The sequence below is a fragment of the Odocoileus virginianus genome, chromosome 2 (assembly GCF_023699985.2).
Source record: "Odocoileus virginianus isolate 20LAN1187 ecotype Illinois chromosome 2, Ovbor_1.2, whole genome shotgun sequence".
Classification (NCBI taxonomy): domain Eukaryota; kingdom Metazoa; phylum Chordata; class Mammalia; order Artiodactyla; family Cervidae; genus Odocoileus; species Odocoileus virginianus.
The window spans coordinates 524,405-538,818 of NC_069675.1; the positions used below are offsets into that span (position 1 = coordinate 524,405).

Here is a 14,414-nt window from a genome sequence, read left to right on the forward strand (position 1 = left end):
CTGGCTTTTCTGGATCTTAGTTCCCTGACCAGGGATTAAACTCTTGCCCCCTGCAGTGGAAGTGCAGAGTCTTCACCACTGGGCCACCAGGGAAGTTGCCATGAACATACCTTTTTAACTTGGGTGTTTTTGCTTGAACTTGTCGGTTGGGTCATGATTTCCCCAAAGCGTGTTTCAGTTACTTTTAAAATCCCTATTGGATGTAAAGGACATTCTCAACAGTCATCGCCAACAGGAAACTTTATTTGCACAAGCAGATGATACAAAGCAGGTGATACAAAATCTTTTATTGATTTTCAAATAACCATTCAAAAATTTCCAACAGAAATTATCTTGATAGATTCTAACAGCCTTTTGTTTATTTTTCCTTTCACTGATAAAATGTGGTGCTGGCATTTCTCATAACAATGCAGATTCCTTTCCACCCCCTAGAACTTTCTGGTCTGGAGCATTTCATAGTAACAATAGAGTCAGTTGACCCTGGAGACTGGGGCACCTGGGCTGGGAGCTGGGATGAGGACCCAGGCTAGGAGGGCCACATGCTGATCTCTGCAGGCTGCAGTGGCTTGGGGTAAGCTATTCACAAGTGAAACAGGCCTGAGGATGCCAGAGGGCTTGGCCTGCCTGTCTGCCATGGGCGCTGGAAGGATCAACACTGAACCTGATCACATCCGTTGACTGCTTTACTAGCAGAGTAAGTTAGCCTTCTCTTGCCTCATCTGCCCATGTGTGAAATGGAGATAGTAGTAGTACCTACCTGGTCTGCCCCGGTGGCTCATAGTAAAGAAGCCTCCTGCCAATGCAGGAGACGCAGGTTCAGTCCCCGGGTCAGGGAGATCCCCTGGAGAAGGAAACAGCAACCCACTCCAGTATTCTTGCCTGGGAAATTCCATGGACAGAGGAGCCTGCTGGGCTACAGCCCATGGGTTCTCAGAAGAGTCGCTCAGAACTGAGCAACTAAACAACAACAAACAATGCCTGGTAAGGTTACTATGAGGATTAAATGACTCCTGGGCCTGGCCACATAGTAAGTGCTATCCATGTGTTTATTATGCTGGAGGAGGGCATGGCAACCCACTCCAGTATTCTTGCTTGGAGAATTGCATGGACAGAGAAGCCTGGTGGGCTACAGACCATAGGGTCGAAAAGAGTCAGACACAACTGAAGTGACTTAGCATGCACACATGGATGTGTTTGTTAAAGTTAGAAGGTCAAGAAGCTCTGGAACAGACTCCCCAGATCACATGCTTGAGCCAGCCAGCTCGGATTCCTTGGTTCTGAATTCTGGCTCCCGCCCTCTCCAGACAGGGGCCATAGAAGACCTTCAACCTTTCCAGCCTCGCTTTACCAGCCCACGCATGATGATGGCACTGGTACCCATGTGAGTGATGTCCGGATTAATGTGGCTTTCATAAAGTGCTTGAGACACAACAAGTGCTCAAGCAGCAATGACTGTTACGACCCCGCGGAGCTGGGATGTGAACTGAGGGGTCCTGAGCTCTAAGCGTGTTTCCTGTCCACTGCCCACATCTCCCTCCCACGAGTCATGCCTTCCCACAGAAAACTGCTTTACCTCTTGAACTCATCTATGATTTTCTTTTTTTTTAGCCAAGCTGCATGGCAAGCGGGACCATAGTGTCCTGCCAGGGATGGACCCTGTGTCCTCTGCAATGGGAGTGTGGAGTCCTAACCACTGGACCACGAGAAAAGTCCCTTTTATGACTTATTTTACATCTTTCCCCTCAGATTGTATTTTTCAGCCCCCTGATATTTTTTGCTTTTCCTCTTTGGGCCTCTGGAGTGGTTTTCCTGTATCTTCTTTTGGCTGCACTGGGTCTTGGTTGCAGAGCTTTGGCTTTCTCCAGCTGTGGCGCATGGGCTCTAGAGCTTGAAGGCTCAGTGGCTGCCACGCACAGGCCTCTCGAGTTGCAGGACTCAGGCCGAGTTGCCCTGCGGCGTGTGGGATCTTAACTCCCTGATCAGGGATTAAACCCACATTCTCTGCTTTGGAAGGTGGATTTTTAACCACTCGACCACCACTGAAGTCTCTTCTGTATCTTTAAGAAACAATATTAAGAGTGGTCAGAGCAACTGCATCAAGGGCCAGGCATCAGGAGAACTCCTTTGCAAAGGCACTGGGGCAGCCAGTGACCATATCCTCCCAAGTCTCAAGTAAGTACCACACATTCTTCCTCATTCACATTTTATTAGGAAGCCAGATCAGAGAATTCATTAGTTATAAAACTTTAAACATGAATCACTCTTATCAAATACATGATTCAGGTGGCAACACCAGATTTTTCTTAAGACCAGAAGCAATGGCAAATAGGACATTTCATTTTACAAATATTTAATAGTCATGAAAAAGACAAAAAACTTAAAAAAAAAAAAACTTTGTGCCAATGTTAACATCCAGGAACTGCCGTAGAGATGAGGCTGTTACAGCTTAAATGTTACGATATGCTAGAAAAGTGACATGATATAAGTCATCTTTTATTAAAATAGAATACCTTTGTCTCTTTCCACCATATACATATAGATACTATCTCTTTAAATAAATATATATTATGTACTTTAAACAATGATGACTCACTTGACAACATTCACATGGTGCTTTCCGGCTGCGGCATTACTTGTTAAGGAAGACAAATACAAAAAAAATCAAGGGTCTTCAAAGTAGGAATTTCCAGGGTTTGGGAGCAGTGTCTCAGCTCTCCTCACATGAGCAGTTCTGAGCCTTCTGAGGAGTCATCAGCAAATAAAAGTTCATCTGGCCCTGAGGTCCCCAAGGGCAACGTGCTGGACTGGGACCAAGAGACCCCATTCCTTGCCAGTGTGTCCTCCGGTAAAACCCGGTTCTTCTCCGCTGTTCCTGTGGCGGGGGAAGCCACAGCTGGCTCTTCCCAGCCCTCATTGCCCCCATTCAGGATGTACCGTTCCTCCTGAGGTCTGTGCTCATGAACCTCCGCGGTGACCACGCTGATGGTGGCGCTGGGCATGCAGGAAGCAGTGATGGAGTCGGGATCGATGCTCAAGTCCAGCTGGACCAGTGCCGAGCCCTCAGCCCGGCCCTCCCCACTCTCTGGAAACTGCGTGTTGACATAAATGACATCGGCTTTGTCTCCAACTGCAGGCAGACTGTCTAAGAGCTTTTCTAGCTGCAATCTCAGCACTGAAAAGGTGGGGCGGTCCAAGGGCTCGGCTCTCCAGCACGAGTGCATGATTTCATACCTGGAAGCGAAGAAGAGTGTGTGACCTCCCCAGAGCAGCACCCAGAGCCCATGTGCCAACCATCCGGTTGTCCCACAAAGGAGGGAATGGAGGGGCTTGGGGATGGAGGCGAGAGTCGGGGTCAGTGTCCTGGCTCCACACTCACCATCATTCCAGGTCCTGGGAGGCCCTAGGAATGAAGTCGAGAGGTGGGTTGGGGTGGACAGGTGTGTGAACCATGAGGGCAGTGCTGTGACAGCAACAGGTGAGCCCTGCACTGGGACAGCCCCTGATCTGGGGTGGCTGCAGCTTCGGGCATGTGTGGGGCTGCTACGTCTTGGCCATCTGTCGCTGCTCCATGAAGCAGCCATGCACGGCCATTCAGACACGGGGGCCCCCGCTCTTGCCCGTGACCTCTGCCTTCTCTAGTAAAACGAATGATGACTGACCTGTAGTATTTACTACCTAACAGCTGTCATTTAAGGTACTTTTAGACATGTTAGCTTGGCAGCAACACACATCCCTACACAAGTGCTGTTAAACCCATTTTATAGACAAGGCTCCGGAGAGGGTGATGCTTGGCCCTCCCTAGTTTGATGGGGAAACTGACCTATACTGAGGAGTGTCTGGTGCCCCAGCCCATGTTCCTAACCACTAAGCTGCCCCGCCTGCCATCGGTCAGACCCTCATGCACCTGGCTTCTACTCTCTGGGCAAATCGGGGACCATGGAAAGACTGTGTTCAGGAGCGTTTTCATGATCAGATGATAATTTTAAGAAAAGTAGGTTTGGATGCCACCCAAAGGATACGCTAGGATCCTGGGGGTGATGAAAAGAGGAAGACAGGAGAAAGGACAGCCAGTGCACTCTTACAGGAAAGAGGGACCTGAACTGCTCATTCATTTACATGCTCTATGATATCACTGTGCTTAGGTTCCCACAAGAGTGACCACTCTAGACCCTGCCCAGCCCTGGACTTCTGTGGTTTGATAGCACAAGCAGACACTGTTTTATTGCACTTTTTCCCCCACAGGCATAAACCCACACTCCTTCTTGCATTTCATTTTATCACACTTCAAGATACTGTGTTTTTTTTACAAATTAAAACTTTTTATTGGTTTATTTGGTTGCACTGGGTCTTAGCTGTGGCACAAAGATTTTCAATCTTTGTGGCAGCACACGGGATCTTTAGTTGTGACATGCAGGCTCTAGTTCCCTGACCAGGGATCAAACCCAGACCCTTTGCATTGGGAGCACGGAGTCTTGGCCACTGAACTGCAAGGGAAGTCACTGGGTTTCACAAACTGAAGATTTGTGGCAACCCCATAGTGAGCAAGTCTGTTGGCACCATTTTCCCAACAGCATTAGACTGTGTCACAGTCTGATAATTCTCACAATATTTCAAACTTTTTCATTATTATTGTTTGTTAGGGTGACCTATGATTCCGTGTTCTTTGGTGTTACTCTTATAATATTTTTGAGATGCCGCAAACTGTGCCCATGGAAGACGGCAGATTGAATCAGTGGATGCTGTGTATGCTCTGACGGCTCTACCGACTGGCTATTCCTCGGTCCCGTTCCCTCTCCTTGGACCTCTCTCCTCCCTGAGATATAACAATACTGAAATTAAGCTGTTAACAACCGTGCAATGGCCCCTAAATGTTCAAGTGCAAGGAAAAGTCACATGTCTCTTGCTTTAAATCAAAAGCTAGATATGATTAAACTTAGTGAGGACGGCATGTCAAGAATGAAAGCCAAGACAGGTCAGAAGCCTCTTGGGCCAAACAGTTAGCCAAGTTAGTGAAAGCAAAGGAAAAATTCTTGAAGGAAACTGAAAGCGCTGCTCCAGGGAATACATGAATGATGAGAAAGCAAAGCAGCCTTATTGCTGACATGGAAGAGTTTCAGTGGTCTGGATAGAAAATCAAACCAGCCGCAGCATTCCCTTAAGCCAAAACCGAATTCAGAGCAAGGCCCTAACTCTCTTCAATTCTATGAAGGCTGAGAGGTGAGGAAGTTGCAGAAGAAAAGTTTGAAGCTAACCTGAGGTTTTAGAAAAGAAGCTGTCTCCATAATATAAAAGTGCAGAGTGAAGCAGCAGTGTTATGCAGAAGCCACAGCTACACAGAAGATGTAGCTCAGATAGTGAACGAAGATGAGTGTACCAAACAACAGATTTTCAGAGTTGACAAAATAGTCCTGATTGGAAGAAGATACCATCCAGGACTTTCATAGCCAGAAAGCAGAAATCACGGCCTGGCTTCAAAGCTTTAAGGGACAGACTGACTCTCTTGTTTGGAAGTCATCAATTAGCAGATGACTTTAAGTGGAAACCAGTGGGTTTTTTTTTTTTTTTTTTTTTACCATTCCAAAAGTCCTGGGGCCCTGGAGAATTACCCTAAATCTGCTCTGCCTGTGCTCTGTACATGGAATGACAAAGCCTGGATGACAGCACATCTGTTTATAGCATGGTTTACTGAATATTTTCAGCCCACTGTTGAGATCAATTGCTCGGAGAAATAGAGTCCTTTAAAAATAATTCTGCTCATTGACAATGTACCTGATCACCCAAGAGCTCTGATGGAGATGTACAAGATTTATGCTATTTTCTGCCGGCTAACACAATATCATACTATAGCCCATGGATCAAGGAGTAATTTAGATTTTCAAGCCTTAATACTCAAGAAATATATTCTATAAAGCTATAGCTGCTGTGGATAGAGATTTCTTTGATGAATCTGAGCAAAGTAAATTGAAAACATTCTTGAAAAGATTCACTATTCTATTGATAGATGCCATTAGAACATTTGTAATTCATGGCAAGAGGTCAAAATATCATCATACATAGGAGTTCGAAAGAAGTTGATTCCAACCATCAAGGATGACTTTTAGGGTCAAGGCTTCAGTAGAGGAAGTAACTGCTCCAATATTTTGACCACCTGATTTGAAGAGCCAACTAACTGGAAAAGACCCTGATGCTGGGAAAGATTGAGGGCAGGGTGAGAACAGGGTGGCAGAGGATGAGATGGTTGGATGGCATCACTGACTCAATGGACATGAGTTTGAGCAAGCTCCGGGAGATGGTGAAGGACAGAGAAGCCTGTCCATGGGGTCACAAAGAGTTGGAAGCAACTTAGTGACTGAACAACAATAGCAAGAGAAACAACTGGAGATATGGTTGGAATAGCAAGAGAACTGGAATAAGAAGTGAAGTCTAAAACTGTGACTGAACAACTGTTGTTCCCAGCATCCAGACTCTAGAGGGGACCTGGGAAGCAGGCCTGGCTCACCAGAGCCTCTGCAAGTCCGCAGTGGTGTGAGGGGCCAGTCAGGGCACAGAGACCACAGACTTGCTGCTTCATCTGGCTTCCCAGCCAGCTGGCATTGCTGACACTGAGGCTTTCACTACAGAATCTCTCAGAAAACCGACTCAGCATTCCCTCGCCTTGGCTTTACATGAATCATCTGAAACCACAATGTGACACAGCTTAGACCTTGCTAAGAGTTCAGATAATCAACTTCTCCTGGAGCACAAGAGAAGCCAAGAAAGAAACAGCCACAAAATGCTCTATTCAATATTGCTTCATGGAAAGGTCTTCCTCATTTGCAGAAGCAAACATTTCATTCACATGGTCCTTGCAGAAACAACCATGAAACCCCAGATCTAATTAAATTAGGATTTCATGATTTTTTTTTAAAGGGCTTGGGTTTTCTGTTTCTGTTCTAAATTTAATGGATTTACAACCATAATCACCACCACCACCTCCAAGCAGAGTAAGGCTCTGATCAAAAAAGCTTCCTTGTTTGGCTGAGATGGGATGTTGGAGGCGCACGAGCAAACTGACAGGGGTGTTCTCAGGGGTGTGAGAAAGCAGAGCCAGGGTGCGAGTGTGAGTGTGTCTGTGTGTCTGTGTGTTGGCGGCGGGGGGGGTTCCTGCACAGGCCCACCTGCCCTAGCAGCCCGGCAAAGCATTACGTGATGGAGCCCATGCAGGTCCCCGGTCCTGAAAAGTTCTTGTTAAATATGGTGAGAATGCCACAGGAAATTATTTTTATAAAATCTGCAGAGGGGCTTCCCTGGTGGTCCAGTGGTTAAGAATCGACCTGCCAATGCAGGAACACAGGTTAGACCCTGGTTGGAGAACTAAGATCCCATATACTGCGAGGTAGCTAAGCCCACAAGCAGCCCACACACTGCGAGGACGATCCCGTGTGCCACAACTACTGAGCCTGAGCCCTCCAGCCCACGCTCCACAAGAGCAGATGCCACCGCAGAGAAGCCCGAGCGCTGCAACCAAGTGTTGTCCCCACTCACAGATAAAGCCAACCTTTCTTGAGAAGAGAGAGAGCAGTGAATCATCCAAGTACCCTATGCACTGTGAAGTCAACCTGTGTATCTGTAGGATTTACAGTCCTCCGTCATATCCATGACAAATTGTTTTCCGAAGCCCAGTGGACACCAAAACCTGCAGATGCTCAAGTCCCTTACACTTGGCTCTCTTTATCTGCGGGTTCTGCCTCCACCCATACAGAAGGCCAAATGCGTTTCCTAGAGGTGACTATAGACCTTGAAAGCACGTGAGGGTCCCTGCAGATGAGCACGTGCCACCTCCCCCCCACAAGAGGGTCCTGGTCCTGATGTCTGGGCGTGTCACCCTCTGCCCACACCCACCTTACATGTAAGCGGCCCCACCCCAATGGCCGTGTGTCCCCAGCTCTTTGCCGGCTGCCCCAAAATGGAGAGCAACTGACTCACAATTCATCCAGGCAATCCTCGGGCTGCTTCAGCCGGTGGCCGTGGAGAAGATAGTCATACATCTCATGGTTTTGGACTCCGGGGTAGGGGGTCATTCCTCGTGTGGCTATTTCCCACATGGTCACGCCAAATGCCCACTGAGGACAAAGCGACAACGTGAGGACTCAAGTCTTTCCAGAAAGGCTGAATGGACTTTTTCATTGGGAAAGGTCATTTCCTTAGAGCCCTGGTGCTGGTGTACAAAGCTGACAATTATGTTGGAGGCACGCTGCTCTCCCAACATGGCAACAACATGGGGTTGGAACGTCACAGTTCCCCATTTCTACTAAAGTATTTTGGGAAATGAGACAAAGGCAGTCTAGCCTTCTGTCACTTCACTGCTCTGTTTAATGTTCTGTTCCTACTGTTGTTGGCAAGTGTTGTCTTTTCCCGCATGTGGGCTCAATTGTGTCCAACTCTTTGTCATCCCGTGGACTGTAGCCCACGAGGCTCCTTTGCCCACGGAATTCTCCAGGCAAGGATACTGGAGCGGGTTGCCATTTCCTTCTCCAGGGGAACTTCCCGGCCCCAGGATCAAACCCACATTTCCTGCACTGGAAGGCGGGTTCTTTACCACTGAGCTACCTGGGAAGCCCTGTTTTTTTTTCCCCCAAATCTCTGGTTAAGGGTATCTGTCATTACACAGCCCTTTTATACAGCGTCTTGGTTCCAAACAGCCATTGGATGAATTTATTTAATTTAATGTGAATCTGAAATATCTTAGTTGCGGGTGATAAGTCACTATATTGTATCAGAGGAAAGTGGGGATAAATGAAGGGCCTTTGCATGTCAGGCTACTTTACCAGAATCTAGTGTCCCACCTGGAATTAAAGCATCAAGCAATAAATAAAAGAAGGGTGAGCCTGCCCCAATCCTCAGTTGATCAAAGAGTGAGTTGTCTTGTGGCACCAGCTGAGGTCATTTCTTTCAACTTGCCTTCATCTTTGCAATGCGAGGGCCCGAATCAAAGCTCTGAACATACCACATCACTTTTACTGGTGTAGACTCGGTCTGCGAGACTCTCTATGGCGATCCATTTCACAGGCATCTTCGCGATGCGGCCCTGGCGATAGTAATCACCGCTGTAGATCTTCTTAGAGAGGCCAAAGTCCGCCACACAGACAGTCATGTCATCTCGCAACCTACAGAGAGAGACAGAGTGAGTTCACATCCTCGGCGACATCAGAGGCAAAGCCTTAAATCCCAGGTCTGCGCCTGATGCAACTGAGAACATTCAGGATAAGTACAAAAAGTGGGCTTGCCCAGTGGATCAGCAGTAAAGTATCTGCTTGCAATGCAGGAGACACAGGTTCAATCAGGAATGCTCCTTGGAGGAGGAATGGCAACCCCCTCCAGTATTCTTGCCTGGGAAATCCTATGGACGGAGAAGCCTGGTGGGACACGACTGAGCGACTCAACATCAACAGTGGTTACTGAAGCCGACTGAAAAGAGGGGGAAGCTGACGTTCAAAGTTCTTGTGTAAGCCCTTATCTCTCTGCTACAGAAGGAAAGTTTTCGTGCACTCAGGACAAAACTGCTTCACAAGATAGCATCGTGAAAACTCAGGGACAGAACTGTTATGCTTTTCATGACTGTCTTCATGATTGCTGTTAAGTCACCAAGTCGTGCCTGACTCTTTGTGACTCCATGGACTGCAGCCTGCCAGGCTCCTCTGTCCATGGATTTCTCAGGCATGCTGAGTGGACTTATATGTAATTCTGGATCCCAAAAAACCTGATGGCAGTCAGGGAGGGTCCCTAAGTCACAGCTAGGACTCCGAACTGCATGAGAGTGTGAAAATAAAAAAGTATTCATATATACACACTATATACACTACTATATAAAAAACAATAACTAATAAGGACCTACTGCATAGCATAGGGAACTCTACTCAATACTCTGTCATTACCTATATGGGAAAATAATGTAAAAAAAGTAGATATATAAGTATATGTACAACTGATTCACTTTGCTATACACCTGAAACTAAAACAACATTGTAACTCAACCAGACTCCAATAAAAATTAAAAAAAAAAAATGTCACAGGGGAAAGTTTTGGAAGTCAACCAGACTCTTGGAAGCAGAGATAGGGAAAACCCTCAAGCAAAAAACCCAGTCATATCTCAGGGTGGTAGAAACCCTGTCTCCAGAGCCAGCCACCCCATCCCTCTCCCAAATCTAGCCCTCCTCTATATTTTAACAGCAACATGCCACCCGCCGCTCCTACAAATATCGACCACCATGGGGTTCCAACTGCTTCCAGGATGAGCCAGGACTCTTACATGCAGTTTCGAGCAGCTAAATCTCGGTGCAGAAAGTTCCTGTTGCTCAGATACTCCATTCCCTGGGCAATGTCCACCATGAACTTCAGCAGTGTCTGCAGGGGGATATGCTAGGGGGTGGGAAGAGAGAGACTGTTATTGTTATTTGGTTGCGCTGTGCAGCATGAAGCTAGTCGCTCAGTCGTGTCTGACTCTTTGAGACCCCATGGACTGTAGCCCACCAAGCGTCTCCATTCATGGGATTTTCCAGGCAAGAATACTGGAGTGGGTTGCCATTTCCTTCTCCAGAGGATCTTCCTGACCCAGGAATCGAACCCAGATCTCCTGCACTGCATTCAGATTCTTCACCACCTGAGCCACCAGGAGGCCCTGTGAGCTTATAGGACCTTAATTCCCCAACAGGGATTGAACCCGCGGGCTCCCCGGTGGCTCAGATGGTGAAGAATCCGCCTGCAATTCAGAAGACTCAGGGTCACTTCCTGGGTGGGGAAGATCCCCTGGAGAAGGGCATGGCTACCCACTCCAGTATTCTTGCCTGGGGGATTCTGTGGACAGAGGAGCCTTGTGGGCTACAGTCCACGGGGTCGCGAAGAGTCAGACATGACTGAGTGACTAACACAGAGATTGAACACAGGCCATGGCAGTGAAAGTGCCAAGTCCTAACTGCTAGAATTCCTGAGAGATTATTTTTTAAAAAGGAAACCAAGTTATTTCCCTTTGAGGGGGAAAATGATGGCTTTATTTCTTAGAAGTGTGGCCATGAAACAAGGAAATTTCCACATCACTAACGTCGATGGCTCAGTGGTACAGAATTTGCCTGCTGATGCAGGAGATGCATGATACGAGGGTTTGGTCCCTGGGTCAGGAAGATCCCCTGGAGGAGGGCATGGCAACCCACTCCAGTGTTCTTTCCTGGAGAGCCCCTTGGACAGAGGAGCCTGGCGGGCTACAGCCAAAGGGGTCACAAAGAGGCAGACACGACTTAAGAGACTGAGCATGCATGCAACCTCACAAATGAGGTTTTTAAAAGGGATGAAAAGACACAAACAAAACCAGCAAACCATAAAACTTCTTGCAAACATCACATCTTATTGTTTCTTTAGAAGTATTGACAGTGAGTAATAGTCTTTTCACAAGTCATAAGGTCACACGGGATCCTTGTATCCTTCTGAGCGGCAGTCGGGCCAAGAAGGGAAAGGAGGGGCGGTCTGGTTTCAGTGGGGGAGGGTGTGGGGGGAAGGTCCAGGGTTTGGATGGCAAAAAGCCCTCCAAGAAGTAGCTGTTTCCAATTATGCACCCGCATCTGCTACCATTTCACTTTAAAATGTTTTGAAAGATACTTTTCTTCTTCTGGACAGAAAGTAGGATAGTCTTTACTCCTTATCATGGGTCCAAAGAACCACAAGTAAGGATTTAGGAGTTTTCATTTTTGTTTCTCTAGGGGGCCTTTCTTTAAGTGTGAACAGTCTAGTGTGTATTTTTTTCCCCTAGGTTGTAAAAATCAAACCAGACTGCGTGTTAGAAAATCTACTGTGTTGGGATTGATTACGAGGGTGATGATTCAGAAGACTTCTGTGTAGTAATCCAAGGTTTTAGTGCAATTGGAGCCCTAAAGGGAAGGGTTCACATGAGTCCATCCTTGATACATTCTCCCCCAAGGGGTTGGGCTGTCACGGCTTACTCTCTATGGCACTTGAGTCTTCTAAAGTGGTACTGATGAAGACACTGAATTTTTTAAAACACTTATTTATTTATTTAAAAAATTTATTTATTTTGGCTGTGCCAGGTCTTAGTTGTGGCACTTCGGATCTTTAGTTGTGGCATGTAGGATCTACTTCCCTGACTAGGGATTGAACCTAAGCCCCCTGCACTGGGAGCGTGAAGTCTTAGCCACAGGACCCAAGAAAATCCCAAGACACTGAATTTTTAATAATTTATATTTCCCAACTAAGACACACATCAACCACGGACTGTATAAAAAAATGCTTTAATTATCCTTTACCCTTAAAGAAAATGTAAGCAAATCAGGCATGAAACCTCATGCCTCTATTCTGTACATTTGGGGCATTTAGTTTTCTATATTCTAATCTCTAGGAAAGGATTTGGGTGCTAAGAAATATCAAATCTGCTGACATTTGTGAAAGGATAATGAATATCAGGTGCTATTGATTTGTGTCATTTTTTTTCTAAGCACAACTACATTATTCCTGCAGACTGTGACCAAAGATCATGTAAAAGATAACTGTATGGCAAAACTAGTAAATGAGTTCAGTAAGGTCGCAGGATACTAGGTTGACATACAAAACTCAATTGCATTTCTATGACCTAAACAATGAACTGTCCAAAAATGAAATTAAGAAAACTCTACCAAAGAATTAACAACAAAATACTTAGGAATAAATTCAACAAAAGAAGTGCAAAACTTATACTCTGACAACTATAAAACAAAAGAATTAAATTAGTTCTAAATGAATAGAGAAGTGTCCAGTGTCCATGGATCAGAAGACCAGGGGTGCTACTCACACCTGGTGTGAGTGCGTGTCACACGGCCCAGCTGAAAAAGCACATGCATGTGACTGAGACCACTCTAGGAGAACAGAAGGTACTTATTCCCGAGGACCTGACTGATAAGGTAGCGGAGATTTGAATAAAAGCTTGATTTTCTAGTTTGCCTATGAAGCATTTTGTGACTTCCAGCTTTACCTGTGGCTATAAGGTAGCAAAACATAAAAATATACTCCTTTTAAATTTTTATAAAAACCTGGGGGTTTTCATCATTGGAAATACACCTGTATTTTTGCAAATAGAAATGATTCATTAGCAAGTAAAAGGCTGTGTACTTGTTTCCTTACTTGTTACTTTTTTAAAACTTCAAAATTTTTAATTTGTTTCTTTACTAATTTTGTTCAAAAAACCATGATGACAGCAGTATTCTTGGCAGACACAGACAAACATTCTAGAATTTACATGGAAGGGCAACAAAACTAGAATAGTGAAAACAACTCTGAAAAAGTAGGATAAATTTGGAGGAATCACATTACCCGATTTTACGACAATAAAGCTACAGTAATATCGATGATGTGGTAAGGGCAAAGGATGGCCCATAGCTTGATGGAACAGAGCAGAGAACTCAGAAACAGACCTACACGTGTACATGGTTGATTTTTGACAAAGGTGCAAAAGCAATGAATGGATGAAGGATAGCCTTTTCACAAATGATGCTGGTCATCTATAAACAAAATAGCAACAGACTAAATTTCACCCCATTAATGAAAAATGGCTCATAGACTTAAACATAACACATAAACAAATTTTTAGAAGAAAACATAGAAGAAAATCTCTTACACCTAGGGTTAGGCAAAGAGTCCTCGGACATAACAGTGAAAGTATGATCCATTAAAATAAAAAACTGATGTGACTTCTCTGGTGATACAATGGATGAGAATCTGCATGCCAATACAGGAGACAAGGGTTTGATCCCTGATCTTGGAAGATTCAAGGGAGCGACTAAAGCCTGTGTGCCATCAGTACTGAGGCCCAGGTGTCCTGGGCCCGTGAGACACAGCTGAAGCCCGTGTGCCACGAGTACTGAGGTCCGGGTGTCCCAGGGCCCGTGAAACACAGCTGAAGCCCGTGTGCACGAGTACTGAGGCCCGGGTGTCCCAGGGCCCGTGAGACACAGCTGAAGCCCGTGTGCACGAGTGCTGAGGCCCGGGTGTCCCAGGGCCCATGAGACACAGCTGAAGCCCGTGTGCACGAGTACTGAGGCCCGGGTGTCCCAGGGCCCGTGAGACACAGCTGAAGCCCGTGTGCACGAGTACTGAGGTCCAGGTGTCCTGGGCCCGTGAGACACAGCTGAAGCCCGTGTGCACGAGTACTGAGGTCCGGGTGTCCCAGGGCCCGTGAGACACAGCTGAAGCCCGTGTGCACGAGTACTGAGGCCCAGGTGTCCTGGGCCCGTGAGACACAGCTGAAGCCCGTGTGCACGAGTACTGAGGGCTGGGTGTCCCAGGGCCCGTGAGACACAGCTGAAGCCCGTGTGCACGAGTACTGAGGTCCGGGTGTCCCAGGGCCCGTGAGACACAGCCTAAGCCCGTGTGCACGAGTACTGAGGCCCGGGTGTCCA

General features: G+C 46.5%; 1 protein-coding gene across 1 annotated transcript in view; it reads right to left on the reverse strand.

Moving 5' to 3' along the window:
- Positions 1-2,186: 2,186 nt before the first annotated feature.
- The window catches only part of MERTK (MER proto-oncogene, tyrosine kinase), a 117,254-nt gene continuing 105,026 nt past the window's right edge, over positions 2,187-14,414 (reverse strand). The window contains exons 16-19 of the mRNA XM_020900825.2: positions 10,289-10,398; positions 8,987-9,146; positions 7,966-8,102; positions 2,187-3,231 (exon numbers count right to left, since the gene is read on the reverse strand). Of these exons, the coding sequence (XP_020756484.2) occupies positions 2,718-3,231; positions 7,966-8,102; positions 8,987-9,146; positions 10,289-10,398 (921 nt within the window). The 3' untranslated portion in view covers positions 2,187-2,717. The remainder of the gene's footprint in view (positions 3,232-7,965; positions 8,103-8,986; positions 9,147-10,288; positions 10,399-14,414) is intronic.